The sequence below is a fragment of the Phyllostomus hastatus genome, unplaced genomic scaffold, assembly GCF_019186645.2.
Source record: "Phyllostomus hastatus isolate PE091 unplaced genomic scaffold, TTU_PhHast_1.1 phas_contig_17, whole genome shotgun sequence".
NCBI classification, from domain to species: domain Eukaryota; kingdom Metazoa; phylum Chordata; class Mammalia; order Chiroptera; family Phyllostomidae; genus Phyllostomus; species Phyllostomus hastatus.
Window position 1 is genome coordinate 23,456,988 of NW_025333664.1, and position 20,411 is coordinate 23,477,398.

A 20,411-nucleotide genomic window follows, 5' to 3' on the forward strand; every position below is an offset into this window, starting at 1 on the left:
GAACGTGGGCCTTTGCCCCTCCAGAGGCCTCTGGAGCCCACACAGAAGAGAGAAGAGCGGTGGTCACTGGAACTCTCTCACCTCACCCAAGGGGAAGACAGCCCCAGGCTGAGTGCCATGTGACTGGTCCTAGTCCCAGCTCTGCATCTTGTAACCATGTACCTTTAGGGTCCCCTCATCTGAGGGCCATCATGAGGAGTGAAAAAAGGCTGACCGTAAACCTAGTTCCGTCCTACTTCCCTTTTCTTCCTCCTCTGTTCCTTGCCCAGCTTCTGGTCTTTCTGGGCCTCAGTTTCTCCCATAGAGAATTTGGAAGGCCCCTTGGCTGAAGCCACTCCTACCCTGGACACTTTCGAGGTACAAACCAGGGCAATTATTGGGTGACTAGGTGTATCATAGGTGTTGCTGTTGGTGTGAAAAGGACCACACCTCCTCTTGAATTCTGTCTTCTTAGGAGTGTTCCAAGATCTGCCTTGTAAACCTTGGTCTGCTGGCAGCTGCGACACGCCGCCCTGACAGTCCACACATCGCTGAGCAGAGGAAGCAAGGCGTCGAGCTGGCCCTGGCATGGCTGGTGAGTGGGCAGGGCCCGGGGGGCCTCGGCAAAGGGGGTGAGTGCCGAATGAGACTTTGATCATTGTTAGGACTGTAGAGCTGCATGATCCCCGAGCTGTTCCCTCACGTTCATGAGAACATGGAGGCCCAGAGGCAGAAAGGGCCGACCCCAGACCACCCAGAAGTCTGTGGCAGAGCCTTTCTTGGTCTGGAGCCAGGTCCTCAGCACACGCCTTGCTGGGCTGGAGGAGTCGGAGAGAAGAAAGGGGAGAGAACCAAAATATTTGCACACCCTGTGTACATGACATGGATCAGAAACATTTCTGGGCAGAGCTGGGGATTGTAGGCTGTCTGTGGAGACGAAAGAGGCCCCATGAGCTGCATCCTTTTCTAATTCCCGCCCCAAGGACTCAAGGGCAAGAGCAGTGCTGTGTGAAGCAAAAAGAGCTTTGTGACCCTGAACTCTCAAGAGAACTTGCCCTTGGCACCTCCATTTTCTCTTCTGCAAAATGGGGATTATAACGCAAATCACCTCACAGGCCTGCTGTGAGGAATGAATGGACCAAGTCTGGGGCCTTGTAGACAGTACACTTAAGAAAATGTGCCCCCCCCAATGCCCCAGTATAGTGAGGGGCAAATTCCCCTCCCACCATGGGGACTTCGTTAGTTAACAATTACAGATTTCATACCACCTCTGAGGTAGGAGCTGGGCCCAGGTCTTCAGAGGGTGTTTCTAATTCTATGCTTCCTGTTTTCAATTGTTCAGTATCATTTGACAATTATGTGAGTCAACTCTTGTTTATATTTTGACTTTCAAAGACAGATCTTTTAATTTCCTTGTCATATTTGAACATTCTCTTCTGAATGTCCCCTGGCAGTTACAAACAGTAATGACATCCTGGACCTTCTGGCTCTTGGGATGGGTCTGCTTCCTGAGGACCAGGCCTCACCACCCAGCTCACCCCACCCCCCGCACTACAGTTTCGAGAGCTGGTGTGGCTTCTCGCTATTAGCCCTGGTTTACAGGGGACTAGCTTTGTTTCTTTCAGGATCTGTTTTTCGGGGCTCACCTAGAAGTCCTCTTCCCTATGAGCCTTAAACTTGACCAAGTTTAATTGCTGAGAAAGGATCCTTCTAGGAGAAAAGTCAGTGATGGGTATTCCAATGTCAGGTCTGTTACTAATTTGCCGGGTGACAATTCCTGTCTCTGAACCTCAATTTCTCCATTTGCAAAACATCAGGCCACTTGGGGACCTCCCTCTCAGAGCAGTAGACCAAGCCTACTGTGCTGTCTGTGCATGGATGACAGACACCAGATCCGGGAGGAAAACTGTATGGCCTGCGTGCTGCTTTTCCTCTCCCCCTCCCTCACACTGTCCATGCAGACATCACTAGTTGACCCCAGAGCTCTTCCCTTCGGGGCCTGGATATGGCCCAGAATTCTCCTCGACATAGCTCAAGCAGTCCCTACCACTTGATCAGTGATAGTCATTGAAATGAGACTCTTTTGCTGTTGTTGATTTATAATAATCTTTTGGCTCAGGAATTCTAAGAATCAAGGATACTCTCACCCTGGCCAGGTGGCTCAGTTGGTCGGAGCTTCATCCCATACACCAAAAAGTTGCAGGTTTGATTTCCGTCAGGGCCGGTACCTAGGTTGTGGATTTGATCCCCCTTCAGGGAACAAATGGGAGGCAATGGATCCATGTTTCTCTCTCACATTTCTCTCTCTCTCTCTCTCCTCCCCTTCCTTCCTTTGTCTCTAAAAGTAGTAGTAACATATTTTTGAGTGAGCATTTAAAAAAAAGAATCCTCTTTGCAAGGGTGGCTCTGGTTGGAGTTGATGGGTCACTGCCTACTGATGAGAGAGAGGCCAGCAGCTTCCAACAGGACCAGGAAGAAAAGGGAGGCTGGGCCATGGCCCCAGGCAACTTCCCCAGTTAATCATTTAGCTGTGAAGGTCAGGTGCCCATGATGCACACTAAGGATGGGATCATAATGGGGCCCATTAAAAACCAGTTACGTGAAGTCCAGAGTCTGGGAGATGCTGCTGGCCTCAGCAAAGCTTCCTGGGTTTGGTCCAGCTGGGGCTGGGACAGAGATCTGCGGAGGAGCGCGTCATCAGCTCTTCCGTGTTTCTAAGGGCAGGAGGAGGAACAGCAGGAGTGAGCTAAGGCTGGGGGTGGGAGGCAATCTTCTGCACATGGACCCTTCCCTCCAGCCGTAGGATACTTTCTTGGGCTGACCTCTGGGGGCAGCTGAGCAAGTTGAGCTGGAGAGAAGATGAGGTTGGCAGGGATTGTGGGCTGGGAGCTTGAATGCCAAACTACCAGTTGTGGGTCTCATGACTCTTGAGCAGGGGACATGACATACCAACTGCTGGGCAATTGGAACAGTCTCTTCCCTTGGCTGAGCCTCCATTTCTCCAAAGGAATGTACTAGGATGGATTGAACTGGATGCGCTAAAAATGTTCTGAGGCCACTGGGGCCCATCAGTAACTTAAGCAAGAGGTAAAGAGGAAAGAATACCAAGAAAAACAGTGCGTGTAAGAATCTGAAGGGGAGAACCAAAGAGAAGGGGGAAGATTTGGGGAAAGGGGAGGCGACAATGGAAAAACCCCAACTATTGGCCTCGTCACTGCTGACCCCACACTGCGCTAAGTGCCTTGTAGGTAAGGAGCCCACTCAACCTGCTTGAAGCCTGTGGTCCTAGCATGTTTATTAGTGGCTTCTCTTTTCACCCTCAGAGTTTCCAGATTTAGGTGATACATTTTCTCATAGCCTTTTTATAATCATTACCTTATCCTCCCCAAAATTCTATGAGGGAGGTATTATTGTCTCCACTTTTCAGGGAAGGAAATCTGGACTTCAGAGAGGTGCATTAACTTATCCAGAGCCACACAGCCAGTAAGTGGAAGATGCAGGAGGGCAGTGATTGGCAGAACACTGGAATGAGTGGCAGCCAGGAGTTCTAGTGCAAAGACCAAAAATACGCACATTTACTGTGCACGTAATGGGTGCCGGTGTTGCTCTAAGCACTCTCTATGAATTGTTTTGTTCAATCCTCACAACTCAAGGAGGCAGCTACTCTCATCGCCCCCATTTTTACCAGGAGATTGAGGTTCAGAGAGGTTTGGTCACATGCCTCAGGCCACACAGACAACAAGTGACAAAGTCTGCATTTGAAGTCAAGTGTGTGCCTCTGAAATCAGGTTCCTAACTGCTGTGCAGAGTGGAAGGTGGGAGAAAGGCAGGATGGAGGGCAGCAAAGCTGAAGGGGTCGAGAGGCTTTGGGGTGACAGAGTAAGTGGAGAGAATGCCCTTATGGCATCTCTCTCTCCCTGCGTCTTATGGGCACAGCTTTAGGCCTGGGGTCCTTGAAGCTCCCAGGGCTGGGAGCTCACCCCACATATCCCAAAGGTGGGGGCTCAGGAACTGACAACATGTCATCTATTCTGCCCTCAAGACCTCAGGTGCACTGTCAACCAGAGTGTTCCCAGATGGGACATTGCCTCTTCCACCCCTTCCCTGGTGCTACCAAGGAGCTGAGTGACAACAGAGTCAGCACACTTTGAAGGGGGGGCAGGGATTGTGCGGAGGGACTGAGAGGAGTCCTGGGGAATCAGAGGCACTTGACTGGGCAAAACACAGATGATCCAAACCCTAAGAATCCTGGGTCATTTCCTAGATAAGAAAACTGAGGCTCAGAGAGAAGCTGCTTAGCTTGAGTCCCACAAGGAGCCAGCGGCAGATCGGCCTGCCTGGACTCAAGGCCACACACTCCGCCCACCTCCAGGAGCCAAGGAAGTCAGGAAGAAAGGGCAGGTTTCAGAACGTGACAGTTTGAGAGTCAGGGATCATGGGTGGATGGGGAAGCTGGGGCGTGAGCATTGATCCTTGAGGGTGTGCCCAGACACTGGTGAGCATCAGCTTCCCTTTCACACCCTCATGCCAGCCAAGGGATAGGGAGGGATGTTCATTCATTTGCCCGGTCGATGTTCACCAAGCATCTACTATGCCCTGGGTCCTGAGCCACCTGAGCCAGGCTCTAATAACCCAGAGAGAATGAGACCCAGGCCTCACCTTCAGGGTGCTTACAGTCCAGGGGAGGAGAGAGACATATAAACAACAAACTATAACTGGGCTTCCTTGATGATTGACTTGGGACAATCGGATAGTCTCAGAGAGCAGAACTGGAGCTGAGCACATGGAGGAGGTGATACTGGGTTTATTTCAGGAGGGGGTCTGGACCCTGGCCCTGGGCTTCCCTATGCATCAGCTTCCCTCCTTGGTGCTCACCAGTCTCCATGGGGGCTGGGAAGGACGCTGGCTTGGGCAGAATTGGCTGTAATCACCAGAACAGTTGCTTTGCTCCTGTAGGACCCTGGTTTGTATGTCAGCCCCAAAATGCCAGGTCATGGGGAGTGTGATGGCAATGAGCATAATGACTTAAGATCACCAAAGGAGCAACAGGTCACACAAGGACCAGAGCAGTGACCTCCTGGGATAAGGCCGGTGTAGAGCTGGCGGGGGTGGCAGGTCAGGGTTTCTCGGTAATAGTTCTGCAAAATAGTTCTTGTCAAGGGGCAAAAGGAACAGTTGTGTTTCTTCTGTGGCAGTAACAGAAGGACAGAGTGGGAACATATGGGGACAAATAGAGCAAGGAAAAAGACCTTGGTTTGGCAGAAGGAAGGACTTTTTAAATACCTGGGTGGTGGATGAGCTGCCTCTCAGAGGTATGCAAGCTGCAACCACTATCAAGTATACACTGAGAACTTGACCCTGGGCAGGAAGTTGCAAGGAAGATGGTCTTTGAGATATAGGTACAATGATAATAATGGCAGGTCTGACTCATCCCACCCCTCTGATCCCTCTGTGATGAGGCTTCAGATGCCCAGAGGGTGGTAGGGGCTGGTTTGGGCTGTGACAGGGAAAGGGGAAGCCAAGAAGGAATTATGAGGGCATGAACCCATAGCCCAAGATCCAGGAAACTTCCACACCTGTAAACTCCCCCCACCCCCACAGTAAGCCCTCGGGGTATGCTGGTGCTGAGCTAATTATATCCTAATACTTCTGACTCATGCAAGAAAGGAGAAAGAAAGAAAGAAAGAAAGAAAGAAAGAAAGAAAGAAAGAAAGAAAGAAAGAAAGAAAGAAAGAAAGAAAGAAAGAAAGAAAGAAAGAAAGAAAGAGAAAGAGGGAGGGGAGGGAGGAAGGAAGGAAGGAAGAGAGAGAGAGAGAGAGGGAGGGAGGGGAGAGGGGAGGGAGGGAGGGAGGAAGGAAGGAAGGAAGGAAGGAGAGGGAGGGAGGGTGGGGAGGGAGGGAGGAAGGAAGGAAGGAAGGAAGGAAGGAAGGAAGGAAAGAAGGAGAGAGAGGGAGGGAGGGAGGGAGGGAGGAAGGAAGGAAGGAAAGAAGGAAGGAAGGAAGGAAGGGAGGGAGGGAGGAAGGGAGGAAGGAAGGAAGGAAGATTGCATTCTGTTCCTGCCTGTCCCAACATAGGTGGTGGCTTATCTTTGTCAGTTTCAGTTCCAACATGCCCTCATACAAGAAGCCCCTTTCTTGTCCTGGCTGGTGTGGCTCAGTGGATTGAGCACTGGCCTGCAAACCATAAGGGTCACTGGTTCATTTCCCAGTCGAGGCACATGCCTGGGTTGCAGGCCAGGTTCCCAGTAGGAGGCTCACAAGAAGCACCACATGTTGATGTTTCTCTCTGTCTCTTTCTTCCTCCCTTCCCCTCTGTCTAAAAATAAAATAAATAAAACCTTAAAAAAAAAAAGAAGAAAAGTCCCTTTTCCCCCAGACTGGGTCTTAGTTTCTGTCAATAAAATAGAGACCTGGGATTCTAATGGTCCTTCCAGCCCTGCTGCTATTATTAGATTAGCCAACCGTATGTACAAGGTAAGTGGTACTCCTGCCTGTGTTTTCAGACTAAACAGAGGCCACCTGAAATCACAGTTCTGAGACTTGAGAAATCTGTTCCTGCCCAAGAACTCGATGGGAAGGTTTCAGCCCTACTCTCAAATGTGACGATTAGCAAGCCAATGAAGAAGTCCCCTGCCTCAAGGGGCACTGCTGACCCGGGGTCCTGTGCAGTTCCGGCTCACCAACCACAGAGGTGGCCGTTGGGGCTCCCAAGCTTGGGATGCATGTGTCAGCTGTGTACGTTCCTATTTGTGTGTTCGGTCATTAGCCACAAATCGTGATGCCAGGCTAGCCAGAACTAGCCTTTTCCAAGAATCTCGGGCCTGGGTATGGGGACTAGCAGCAGCCTGCTCCTCACAAGCGGAGAGCAGTTAGAAGGCCTTTACCGTCTAGATAAGACAGATGTCAGCGCCTTGGTCTAGGGCAGCAGTGGAAACAGAGACATGGGATGGATCCGGGGCAGGTTTTGGAGGTGGTGCCATGTCAGCTTGGTGATGGATTAGACAAGGACTGTGAGAGCAAAGGAGAATCAAAGAAGGTTTCTTGGTTTGTCCCTGGGCCCCAGAACAGCCGGGATGCCACCCACCAAGATGGGAGGAGCTGAGACTTGGGGGTGGAGCAGGCAAGAAATCCAGAGTTTAGCGTGTTAGGTTAGATTTGCCTAGAAGACCACCAAATGGAGATTTTGGGTAGATAGTTGAATACATTGTTTGAATTTCCAAGGAGAGGTCAGAGGGAAGATGTAAACTTGAATGATGACAGCAGCAAACCTCCATCAAGACCACCTCATTTTATCAAAAAACTTCTAATAATAGTGAACCTCAAAAGGCAAGAGTTTAGGGACCCCATTCTTTTCCTCCTAAGATGTTCCTTGAATAAAGGCACCCACATCAGAGGATATTGTCTGACTCATAGGAAGTATTAGTATGCTGGCGATTAATCTTTTTATTCTTATTGTCATGGTCGGGGGTGGGGTGGCTTTCACATTACCTGGGACAGCCTTACCCAGCCTCCAAGTCTGAGTTTAAATGTTGCAAGCAGACTGTTATTACTGAAGAAGAGTCCTAAAGATTTATGCAGGCACCAGTTTCACGTTAAAAAGTTCAGCACGTGTGAATCAACAGCCCAGACTTGGATGAGGAAGATGTGTCACATTGACTGATACTACTTAAATCAAATTAAATCCACCTTTGAGTTCTGACTCCACTGGGCTTGTTGGAAAATTCCACCCCGGTTGCTCTTGGGCTCCCTCCATGTGTCGGGTCTCTACTGCTGTGAAGCAAACCACCCAGCACCTCGAGGCTCACAACAGCAGCCGTCCTCTCACCCAGGGACCCTTCATGTGGGCAGAGCTCAGTGCGGGCAGCTCGTCCGTGTCTGGACTGGTGTCAGGTGGGTCAGTGTGACTCGGGGCTGGAGGATTTGCTTGCAAGGTGGATCACTCCTCTGGCTGCCAAGTAAGTGGCAGCTGTCTGCTGGGAGCTCAGCGGGCCATGGGTTGGGGATCTTGGTCCCTCTCCGTCGGGGCTTCTCCATGGGCCATTTGGCTTTTCCCATGGCGTGGTACTGGGTTCCAAGATCAACCAAGTTGAGGGAACCAGGGAGAAGCTGTGTCAACTTTTATTACTTAGTCTTGGAAGTCAACCGAAAATGTCATTCTGTTTTAGCCACAATTCCCCCCAGATTCAGTGGGAGGAGTATCAGTGTCATATTATAAGAAAAGTACATGGGGTGAGAGATACTATTACAACCATCTTTGGAAAATACAATCTTCCACTCCCCTAGCCACAGAGTTATATGAAGGTTCTAGAGTCTGTAAAAAGCCAAACATTTTGGCCAGCTCTGTCCAAACACTGGCCAGATGAGCCATCGCTCTGATGCACCTGGACCAAGCCCATGTTGCATTTTTAGAGTCTGGGACTTATGGGTGTTTGACTCCTGTGGGGTCAAAGGTAATGGCAATGTGGCCCAGGGGTCCAGACAAGCACAGGCTCAGGAGCCAGGGTCCCAGCTCCATCACTTACCAGCTGTGTGACTCAGAGCCCCCGTTTCCCCGCCTGTGAAATCGGAATAATAATAGTATTCCATCACGTGGTTTATAAAAATTAAATGGGCTAGTATTCATAAAATATTTAGAAAAATGCTTGGTTCATAGGAAGTTTTATCAAATAGTCCAGCTCAGCAAGAATTACTGAGCACTTACAATATACTAGGCAACAAATAAAATAGGGCCAAGAGCCCCTTGGCAGGTCCCCTGGGGCAGGGAGTACCTGGTGATATTACCTCCGTGGCTCTCAAGTGTGGCAGATTGGATATCCTATGGTTATATATATATATCATCTCACCTGTTCTTACAATGTGACATTGACCCATCTTCATCAGTGGGTGGGGTGTGTTTCTTCCCCTTGAACTTGTGCAGACCTTGGCAACTGCCTTGACCAACAACATACGGCAGAAGTGACAGAGTACAACTTCTGAGGTTAGGTCATAAGAGGCATTGCAACTTCTGCCTTGGCCTCTTGGATCACGTGACCAGGGAAAACCAGGTGCCGTGCTGTGAGGATACTTTCCGAAGCTTGCTCTGCAATGTTTGAGATATGTCTGCTCTTCTGCTGAACTGTCAGCTTCCTGGCAGCAGGGCTAATGTTTGTTTCACAGCCACGGAGCCAGCACAGTGCTGACGCCTGAATGAATGAACAAACACTGAAGTGGGTGGAAGTGGATGGAGGGAGGGGATTCTTGGGTTGAGGTTGGATATGCCACCCACCCCTCCCCTGGGGACACGCCATGCACTTCAAGACCATCTAAACGCCACCTCCTCATGCAAGCCTCGCCTGTCACTCTGCAGACCCAGCCAGGCCCCTCTTTCATATTTTCCTTCAGCTCCGTGTGCTTTGCCCTGACAGCATGTATCAGAATGATGATTAGTTACTGGTGGACTCTCCCATTTAGGTGTCACCCTCGCCCATCTGGAATATAATGCTCCTGTTCTCAGGGCTCCAGATGACAAGCAGTTGTCCTGGACACTCCCTCCACAAGCATCATTATTCCCACTCCACAGAAGGGCAAACTGGAGTGCAGAGAGGGCCAGCACAAGGCAGTGTCGCCAGTAGACGACCAAGTCAGGATCTGAACCCATGTTAGCTGGTCCCGAAGGCGGTGCTCATGACCACGGAGCCACACAGCCTCACCGTGTGTCTCTCCAGGGCGCGCCCACATTTACCTGGTTCACCGGCATATCCAAGCGCCAGTCTGGCACAGAGAATATACAGTCAGTCCCCATATTTGCAGATTCCATGTTTGCAAACTGGCTACTCGCTAAAATTTATTTTTAACTCCAAGTCAATATTCTTGGCGCTTCATGGTCGCTCACAGCCACGGGCAGAGTGATGAACAATGGGGTCGCCTAGCACGCACGTGCTGCTCTTTCTGCTCCTGCTCTTGTACTACAGACAACTGTCCTTCTGCAGTCTGATTAATGCCGTGTTTTCTGCATTGTTGTCTTTCTTTCTTTCTTTCTTTGGTAATTTTGCTGTTTAAAATGGCCCCAAGCATAGTGCTGAAGCACTGTCTAGTGTTTCTAGCACAGGAAGGCTACAATGTGCCTTATGCAGAAAACATGTGTTAGATAAGCTTCATTCAGGCATGAATTCTACAGCTATTGTCCATGAGTTTAGTGTTGGTAGATCAATAGTATATTAAATAAGATGCCTTTAAGCAGAAACGCACACGAAACGAGGTTATGTAATGATCAGTTGGTGGGAAAACTGTGCCCAGAGGCTCCCAGGGGCCTAGCCCTGCTCTTCCCTAGAAGCGATGGCTCAGTGCTTGCTACTTCAGTGTTCACGGAGCCTTCACAGAACGTAACTACCACACACAACCAGAACCTGCTGTACAGGATAAACAGTGCTCACACGAGCACGTGGCTGGCACGCACAAGCCCGTGGATGGGGCGGGGCACAGATGAGACACGTGTCCAGGGCCTGGCCTCATCTCCCTGTCCTCTCCCCGCCCAGGGGTCAGAGTCGCCAAGGTGGACTGGCAGCGGCCAAGGAATGGTGCTGCGCACCACACCCAGGAGTACCCTGGCCCAGAGCTGGTGGTCCGCAGGGGCCAGACGTTCACCTTCGCCCTGGAGCTGAGCTGTCCCCTGGACAGCAAGGACACCCTCATCTTCACCGTGGAGACAGGTAACCGGCTCACCAGCAACCTCCACTGCTCCGCAGTCAGAAACACTTGCCTCGTGACCAGTGACCGAGACCCTGTTGTCATCAGCCCAGACTTGAAGGGAAGCAAATCCCTATAGCTGGGCTGATCCTGAACCCTGCAAGCTTTTGATGACAGCTTTCTGGGGGCGGCTGGGAGGTGCTGCCAGCAGGCAGTGGGAGACGTGAGATGACAACTCTGGAATCCTGAGGCTATTACGGAATCTGTGGCTCTGCGAGGTTATGGGAAACGGCAGGCACTTCTGGAGCCCGAGCCCCTCTCTCCTGGCCAGACAAAAGGCAGACTTTGGTCTCAAAGGTCCCGTCACTTTCTCTTTCATCCAGGAGGTGGGTAGCAATCAGGACGGCTGAGCGCCCCATTCTGCCACTGGCCCTGGTGTGTCTTGGTCAGGTCCTCCCCGCAGCAGCAGCGTCCCAGCAGTTCAGGGCGTGAAGGCTGCACTTTCAGGAGAAGCATTTCCGCTTCCCTGGTGCTGGGTTTCCTGGGGGTGGCTGGGTGTCCCGATTCCCTCTCCTCCCCTCCAGGACCCCAGGCTTCCGAGGCTCTGCGCACCAAAGCTGTGCTCCCAACGTTGGAGCAGGGGGCAGAGGCGCAGAATGCCTGGACAGCAGCGAAGGAGGCTCAGGAGGAGAACACGGTGACCATCGGCCTCACCAGCCCTCCCGACGCCGTCATTGGCCGCTACCTGCTGAGCTTCAGGGTCTCCTCTCGCCGCAAACACAGCAACCAGAAGCTGGGCGAGTTTGTCCTCCTCTTCAATCCGTGGTGCTCAGGTAGGAGCTGCCAAGTCCAAGGCAGAGGTTTTTCTGGAAGTAGTCCTAGGGGAGGGTGTGCCCTTAGAGGGAGCCTGGGAGGCAGGTTAACGGACAGGAAGGTGAATGTCAAGAGCTTGGTGAGAGCCTGGCCTGGGCAGAGGTGGGCACTGGGCGGAGGGACCTGGTAGCAGGTGCTCCCCAGGAGCCTGTGCCAAAGGGGCAGGAATCGGTGGCGTCCGGCGTGCAGAGGCCAGTGGGCAGGGATGGGGCCTGATGGCAGGAGAGGCCCAGGAGTGGGTAAGAGCTGGGCTTTAGCCACCAGACAGCCTCGGTTCAGTCCCAGCTCTGCTGTTGCTTCCCTCTGTGCATTGTTTTCTCATCTACAATATGGGAATAACAGTGCCTACCTCTTAGGGTTATGGTGAGAATTCGTAGTGCTAATGCTTATCATGTACAAAGCACATCATAAGGCATACCGGGGTCAGTACTCTTATTAGTATTTAAGAAATATAAGGCTGCTGTAGGCATCAGTAGGATCACCCAGAGGCATCAGGACTCCTAAAATTCCTCAGTATTGGGCTAGGTTGGACTCGGTCCCTGTCTGAGGCAAGACCGGCCAGCTGGAGTGGGGCTTGACCTCACGGCAGCCTGGGAGCCCAGCAAGCCCCTCTCGGCCTCCCCTGCCCCAGCCAGCCTCCCAGCCCCATCCTGCAGCTGATCCCTGATGTAGCCCCTTCCCCAGGCCGGCAAGGCCAGAGCCCCAGCCCACGCTGGGCCTGACGACTGCTTTTCAGAGGATGACGTGTTTCTGGCCTCCGAGGAGGAGAGACAGGAGTACGTGCTCAACGACAGCGGGATCATCTTCCGCGGCGTGGAGAAGCACATCCGAGCCCAGGGCTGGAACTTCGGGCAGGTCTCCAGGGGCACAGGCCGGAAGGGGGGCATGGGCCAGGGTGGGCGAAATCTCAGCCCAGGAGAACTGTTGTCTGCTCACTTCTTCCCAGGAGGGACAAGCTGTCTGACTCCTAGAGCAAACTCATTCTTTCATTCATTCATTCATTCATTCATCTACTATTAGTTTTGTCAGGGCCTGCGCTGGGTCCTTGGGACGGCAAAAGCTGCGAAGGCAAAAGCTGTGAAAAGCTGTGAATTTGAATAATTTGGAAACAAGGGACCAGATCTGCTATAAAAGATAAACAGCTTAGACCAAGGGTTCTCAGTCTCAAGCATGCACCACCATCATATGGAGGGCTCCCTGAAACACACAGATGGCTGGGCCCCACCCCCAGAGTGGATGATTCAGTAGGCTGGGTGGGAGGAAGGATGCTGAGAATTTGCATTTCTAACAAGTTCCCAGGTGATGCCAGGGCTGCTGGTCTGGAGCCACCCTTGAGAGCCACTGGCCTTAGATAAACTTACAATCTGAGGTATAATGGGCAGAGGGAAGTCAGAGTAGCAGAGGTGGGAGGAGAGGAAGTTCAGAAGAGCGTGAAAGAAAATGCCAGCCCCCTCAGGGATTGTGGAAGGCTTCAGGTACTGGGGTGGGCGTCCAAGTCGGGTGGGGTCTGGATAGGCAGAGGAAAGAGCAGACAGAGCAGCGTGGAGGCAGGAAGTCAGAGGGTAGCTGAGGTTCTGCCAGAGGAGCTCAGCCTGCCTGGGCTCCGGGTGCCCAGCCAGCAGAAGGCTGGCCGGGCAAGTGAAGCACCTTGACTGACGGGCTGAGAAGCGGGAGTAGAAAGCATTCGGGGCTCGGGGGCAGAGCAGGGAGGATGCACCGGAGAGTTTAGGATCCACCTAAGGGGTAACCACTTCTCAGCATCCCCTTCTTAGTCCATGTGGAAAGTGCGGGTTCCCAGACCTTACAAATTTTCAGAGACTAGAAATTTTAATATGTATGTAAAATCTCCCAGGTTTTCAATGAATACCTCAGTTTGCCAATTAATTCAAATACAGTTGAAAAATCATATAAACCAAACCAGTAGGACAGTGGAGTCAGTGTGACTGCAGGGCCACAGGTACACCACAACACCACAGCATTGGCCGTGGGTACTGGGGAGCCATGGGGAGGGGGGCAGCTATCAAACAGGAGAGGGTATGACTAAGGTTGAGCTTCTGGTTCCCAGGTGACTTTGTTTTAAAAGATTTTATTTATTTATTTTTAGAGATGGTGGGGGGATAAAGAGAGGGAGAGAAACATTGATGTGTGATTGCCTCTTGTGTGACCCCAACCAGGGCCCTGTCCCAAAACCCAGGAACAGAGCCAGAGACCTTTCAGTTCACAGGCCAGAACTCAACCCACTGAGCCACACCAGCCAGGGTTCCCCAATGACTCTTTAAAGAAGGGTTTCTGAGATTTGGGGGTGCTCTGTGGTGCCCTCGTGGGTAAGGGGAGGCCAATTGCCCAGCACAATACAAGTGACTGACTCGCTGAAGGTCAGGGGAGGGTCTGGAACATGGTCGAGGCTCCAGCCTCTAAGTGCAGCCTATCTGGGGACAGTTTGAAGAGGACATCCTGAACATTTGCCTCTCCGTCCTGGACCGAAGCCCCAGCCACCAAAAAGACCCAGCCACCGACATATCCTGCCGCCATGACCCCATCTACGTCACCAGGGTCATCAGCGCCATGGTAAGGAGCCCACGTTCCCTGCATACACACTCCATCGTGGATCCCTGGCCAACCCCAGGGCCATGCCCAAGTCACCTCTTGTTGTAATTCTCTATTGCTGCCTATCAAACCACACCGAAACTCAGCGGTGTAAAACAACCATTGCCTATGCTCACAATTTTGCAGATCAGGCACTTGCACAGGATGGCTAGTGTCTGCTCCACGATGCTCGGCCGGGGGTGTCTAGATGGCTGCAGACGTCTGGGCTGGTTTGACGGGACCGTGTACCTGGGGCTTTGTTTCCAGCTGTGAATGTGTCCTTGGTTGTCTTCCGTGCCATGTCTGCTGGGGCCGGAATGTGAAGACAGCTTGTTCACGCTTGTGCCTGGCTCTGGGCTGGGATAGTGGGGAGAGCTGGGCTGGCCAGTCGCTGCTCTGTCTCTCCGTACAGCCTTTCCATGTGGCTCCACTGGGTTTCCTCGGAGCACGGAAGTCTCAGGGTGATCAGGCACAGCTCCTGACTTCTCCCCCAGAGACTGTTCCAGAAAGACGAAGAGGAGCTACCAGCTGCATGAGGCCTGGGCCTGCAGACTGGCATAGCACCGCTTCCTCCGTAGTCATCAAAGTAGTCACGGGCCAGCCCAGATTCCGGGAGAGGGTGCACAGACCCTCCTTCCCAGGGGAGGGCCGCCCTCTTTATTCTATTACATTCCACAGTCCTTTCCCCCAAGAGGTAGCCAGAGGGACTTGCATCTGCCTCTAAGCAAGCAAGTGTTAAGGTCAGTGGGTAGGTATCATGATTCCAAAAGTGGACAGAGCTGTTTTTCTCATATCTGATACTCTCAACTCCTCGAGACCTCAGAGCACAGAGCCTCAGAAGTGGTGACCAGTGCTGACAGCAGAGCGCTCTGGCCTGGGGACGAGTCCTGGGCTCCCTCCACTAACTTCCTGTGTGCTCTGGGCGAGACCCTGAGCCTCTTGGAATCTCATTTTTTTCTCTTCTGAAAACAAAAGGAAAATAATGTCAATAGAATTTACTTTAAGCGGGTTAATATGACTTGCCCAAAGCCTTTAGAATAGTGCCTGGCACACCGTAGGCATTTAATGAATGTTAACTGTCTCTATATTTATTACACGACTAACGGTCCCCCAAACACCCCATTTAAAACAGGAAATGCTCTGAAACTGTAGCTGATTATCAACAATAGAGAATCCTATTGGAAAGTAAGTGCAAGTGATAAATGGTAGCAAAAAGTAGGTACTTTAAGATAGTAGGCGACCTGAATTTTCAGACAATTTAAAAGCAAGGGGTGACCACAAGTGATGGGACTAGGCAGTCCAACGCGGGAGGTGGTTTCACAGTGAGGAGGTTGCTGAAAGGGGAGCCCGGCCTGGTGGTGGCCCATGTCCTCGTCTGCCCAGGTGAACAGCAACAACGACCGGGGTGTGGTTCAAGGCCAGTGGCAGGGCAAGTACGGCGGCGGCACCAGCCCCCTGCAATGGCGTGGCAGCGTGGCCATCCTGCACAAGTGGTTCAAGGGCAGGTTCAAGCCCGTCAAATACGGCCAGTGCTGGGTCTTCGCTGGAGTCATGTGCACAGGTACCCAGGGGAAGAAGGTCCCCAGTCCTGGGCCTGTTCTCTCATTTGTGTTCATTTGTATATATTTGCATAGGCCTCCTTCTCCCCCCCAAAAAAACAGTCTTTCTTTATTCGTGATGGGAAGATAGAAGTCTGGTTAATGAAGAAAGAAACCAGATAGTTCATTTGTGAGATTGTTGATCATTTATTTTGTGGAAGGAGTCCCAGCTCCCCCTGACTGGAATGCACTGAGAGCACTAGGGCGAATCCGGCGGCCCCAAGGCCTCCGGGCCCCTCAGGCTGTTACATGACCGTTACAAGGTTCCTAAGGTCCCGCCAGCCTCGGAGCCTGTCTCTTCAAAGGGGGGCTGACAGTAGTGTCTCCAGAAGTCCCCCGAGAGAACGTACAGGAGGTGGCAGTGTTTCTGAGAGTGGAGCCAGGAATCTCGGCCCTGACAAAGTACACAGAGATAAGCAGGAGCCTGTGGCCAGACACGAGGGGGCAGCCTGCTGGGGGAGCAGACCCCTCCCTAGTCCAAGGTCCTGGCCTGCTGCTGGAACCTCACCAGCCTCCTACTCTTCAGTCCTCAGGTGCTTGGGGATTGCAACCCGGGTCGTGTCCAACTTCAACTCTGCCCATGACACGGACAGGAACCTGAGTGTGGACAAATACGTGGACTCCTTCGGGCGGACCCTGGAGGACCTGACGGACGACAGCATGTGGTGGGTCCCTGGGTCCCTGAAGCAGGCTGGGATCCAGAGCCTGGCTCTGCTGAGTCGGAGGGAGGGGCACCCTCTGAAGGGAGGGGCCGGTCCCAGGCAGTGACTCTGCTGAGAGGCAGGGGTCTTTGGACACGTGACTCAGAGGTTGTGGGGGCTCGAGATCTGACTGCCTTCAATCCCAGGTCCCACCCACCCCACCCCACCCCACCCCGCCGCCGCTGTGGGACGAAGCCCTCCCCAGGGTCCTGTGACAGAGGAGCCAAGGTTCCTGCTTCTCTCTCAGCTGCCTGGGCACTGGCTGCTTGTCTCAGGGGGAAAACAACCTCCTTCTCAGCTCAAACAAAACTCTTTGCACAAAGCTTTAAAAATTAATGTTAACTTTTTTTTCATAGGAAGCACATTCTGGTGCTTTCATATTCCAAAAGTACAAAATGGGTCACAGTGTAAGTCTCCCTCCCGCCCAGTTCCAGCCTCCCTGTCCTCCTCCTGGAGGCCACACTATGTCAGCTTCTCCCGTCTCCCTCCAGAGAGAGGCTCTGCAGACACAGGAACGCAAACACACACAGGCCCCTTGCACCCCCACTTTTTAACACAGGCAGCATTGTGCAATAAGGCGTACCTCAATTTATTGCATTTCACTTTACTGTGTTTCACAGATGTTGCATTTTTGACAAATTGACAGCAAGACACTCCATCAGCAAAAAGATTGCAACTTACTTGAATGTGATACTTCACTTTATTGCAATGGTCTGGAACTGAACCCACAACATTTTCAAGACATGTCTGTACTGTTCATCTTGCTCATACAGTTAGCAGTTTTAGATCAGTATATTCAAGGTTTCCTTATTTTTTGTAGTGTGCGAAATAATCATATCACACTAGTCTGTGCCAGGCCCAACTCTAAGTGCTAGACATATACTAACTCACGCACTGCTCTAAAAAACCTTGTGAGCGAGCTAGTATTATTATCTCTGTGTTGCCAGTGAGGAGACCAAGCGGAGGGGCTTATCCACAGAGAGGCTAAGTGACTTGTCTAAGGCCACAGCTAGTGAGTGGACAAGCAGGGGTATGAAACTGGTCTGCCTTTAAACTGTATGGGGAAAATCACTGTTTATCTAGCCATCTGCCATGGATGGACCAACCATTGCCTCTTATAAACAAGACCTCAGTGAGAGGGACCTTATCTGAATGTCTGTTGAGTCCTGTGCTAGTTGTCACACAAGTCAACTTTGTACAGCACAGGGGACACCGTGAGGAGCACACAAGACAGAACACAGACAGCCCTTGCCACCCCAGGGACTACGCCCTGGAGCCTGTAGCCCAGCCTGTCTCCAGCCTCGAGGCACCTTTCTGCCTCTCTTCTCCCCTTCCCTTCTCTTCTTGCTTCCCTCCACTCCCTCTGCCTGCAGGAGCACCACAGAAATTATGCTCTTCTTCCCTCGAGCAGAAGAGACAGACACTTCTTTTGGACGTTGGGGCTTCTATCACCTTGCAGGTCATCACTCTCCTCCCTTTTACCCCCAGATGCCAATCAAGATACTTCCCCCAGACCATGACCTACCTAACGTGGGTTCAGTTCGGGGACCAGCTATAAAGATGCCAAGTTGGCCAGCCAGGGTTTCTCTCTGCTGCTTCCTTACTGTGTGAGCCTGTGTCACCTTTTCTAGTCCCATAGTCTCATCTCTAAATAGGAACTTAAAGCCTGAACTCCGTGCCAAGCCCCTCCGAGCCCTGCCTAATACGAACACCCCATGCTTGCTGCAGCCCAGAGACACTTACATACTTTCTGTTCCTCGAACGCATGAGCTTTTCCTGGTCTCAAGAGCTTGCACATGTGCCACGTACATTTAATGTCTGACAGTTCAATTTCTGGGCGGGATAAAGAATCTTAAGTGTCAGTAATGGGACTTTTAAAAGATTTAAAACAAATATGCAACCATTTGCTAGGCCAGGATGCCTGGAACCTAATAGAAGACTGTATTTGGTATGCCTGTTTTGTGTCTTTGGTAGAGCTTACTAGGTGAATCCTCTAAAACTTTCCTTCTGCTGGACCCCAGGGAAGTGGAAGTCCTCAGGACCCCACAGTGCCGGGTGCAGCACTGCACCTGGAGGTCGGCTGAGTTTCTGCTCGGCCCAAGTTTACTTGAAAGCCAGAATCGTCCTAGCTCCTTTTCCATTATTCAAAAAAAATTAAAGCAGGGTCTAATTAAAAAGGAAACTACTAGATCATTAATATAACTGAGGTATCATAATTTCAGAATAAACGTTTAGTTAAAGACAAAGAACTCATCAGTTAGCACTGTATTCAAAAGAGAATGGGTGACTTGAGTGTGTGTGGTTACGTGGAACATGTCTAAAACCCAAATACCCCGCAGACAGACATGGTCCACCCTACTCTATTTCAATATCTTGCTGTTTTATTTTATAGACACTATTTTGATGAATTCACAAATAGAATTTGATTCAAAAGGGGAAAAATGTCCTTCTGCCTAGAGCACTGTCCCCTTCACTCTTCCTGTGGCTAACACGTTCTCCTTCCAGTCCCTCCTCAGACACGAGCGCCTGCAGCCGGCCCCCTGTGGGCAGTCTTGTCTCTGCCCTCCTTTCCGCAGCCCGTCGTATTGTTGCCCGGCTTGACCGTGTATGATGCGCACCTTTTTGCCCAAATTTTTTAGGGAAAAATAAGGATGCACATTATACATGGGAAGTACTAATTTCATATCTATATACATGTTTTTAGTTCTTTTACTTATGCGTATGCATTAAAAGTATAACTCTAAAAAGCAATCACAATGTCCACATGCAAAATAAAACTCTAGAATATAACTGGCTTTGTTTCTAGATATAAGAAAATAAATGAGTTAAAATATTAAAACAAAAGATTGTTTCCCTGAAAATTTGGGCCAGACACATGGGTGTGCATCACACACGGGAGCACATTATACACGGCAAAATACGGTCTTTGCATTTGTTTTATTTATCTGCTTACCTAATTTTGCTCCTCTTCCAATCTGCCTCCTTTGTTGGAAGATGAGCTGCACGAGGGCAAAAGATCTTCTGTCTTATTTACAGCTGCATTTCCAGTAACTCGCACAGCAGGTTCTTGGTGCGCGCGCACACAACACGCTGCCATCGATGCAGCTGAATGAACGGTTCCCGGGACTCAGACACAGCACTCCTGCAGACTGCCGGCCCAGGGACTGGCTTGCGCTGGGCACTCGCCCTGCCGTGGCCCTCTGTGCTCACTGCACGCCACCCCGCCCCATCTTCTCTCTGGCAGGAATTTCCATGTCTGGAATGAGAGCTGGTTTGCCCGGCAGGACCTGGGCCCCTCTTACAATGGCTGGCAGGTTCTGGATGCCACCCCCCAGGAGGAGAGTGAAGGTACAGGCTCAGCCGGGTGGGTGGGTGCCAGACCCCCGCTTTTCCTCACCCATGCTGCTCACGCCCACCCCTCCTGCCCAGGCGTGTTCCAGTGCGGCCCGGCCTCAGTCACCGCCATCCGTGAGGGTGACGTGCACCTGGCCCACGATGGCCCCTTTGTGTTTGCGGAGGTCAATGCAGACTACGTCACCTGGCTCTGCAATGAGGATGAGAGCAGGGAACGTGTGTATTCTGACACGAAGAAGATCGGGAGGTGTATCAGCACTAAGGCGGTGGGGAGCGACTCCCGTGTGGACATCACGAGCCTCTACAAGTATCCAGAAGGTAAGGGCAGCACAGTGGCCTCCATCAGCCTCCTCAGATGACCCTTCTGCTGCAGAGGGGCAACCGTGGGCAGCCAAGGCTGGCCATTCCCCTTATGTTCTGGTGGTGGTAGCTTTGTTCAGTACTGTCTCTGTGCTTTGAAAGCCAAGTGCCTTTAGCCCTCTCGTGATGGTAGAAGTTGCAAAGAAAGTATGATGGCCATTTTTTTAAGATTTTATTTATTTATTTTTAGCCAGAAAGAAAGGGACAGAGAAAGAGAGCAAGAGAAACATCAATCTGTGGCTGCCTCTCATAGACCCCTCACTGGGGACATGGCTCACAACCCAGGCATGTGCCCT

General features: G+C 51.5%; 1 protein-coding gene across 1 annotated transcript in view; it reads left to right on the plus strand.

The window, feature by feature from the left end:
• The first annotated feature begins 490 nt into the window (after positions 1–490).
• Positions 491–20,411, plus strand: part of TGM6 (transglutaminase 6) — a 31,091-nt gene continuing 11,170 nt past the window's right edge. Inside the window, exons 1-9 of the mRNA XM_045833378.1 lie at positions 491–574; positions 10,493–10,666; positions 11,228–11,476; positions 12,253–12,371; positions 13,956–14,084; positions 15,486–15,663; positions 16,227–16,365; positions 19,646–19,749; positions 19,831–20,073. Of these exons, the coding sequence (XP_045689334.1) occupies positions 568–574; positions 10,493–10,666; positions 11,228–11,476; positions 12,253–12,371; positions 13,956–14,084; positions 15,486–15,663; positions 16,227–16,365; positions 19,646–19,749; positions 19,831–20,073 (1,342 nt within the window). The 5' untranslated portion in view covers positions 491–567. The remainder of the gene's footprint in view (positions 575–10,492; positions 10,667–11,227; positions 11,477–12,252; positions 12,372–13,955; positions 14,085–15,485; positions 15,664–16,226; positions 16,366–19,645; positions 19,750–19,830; positions 20,074–20,411) is intronic.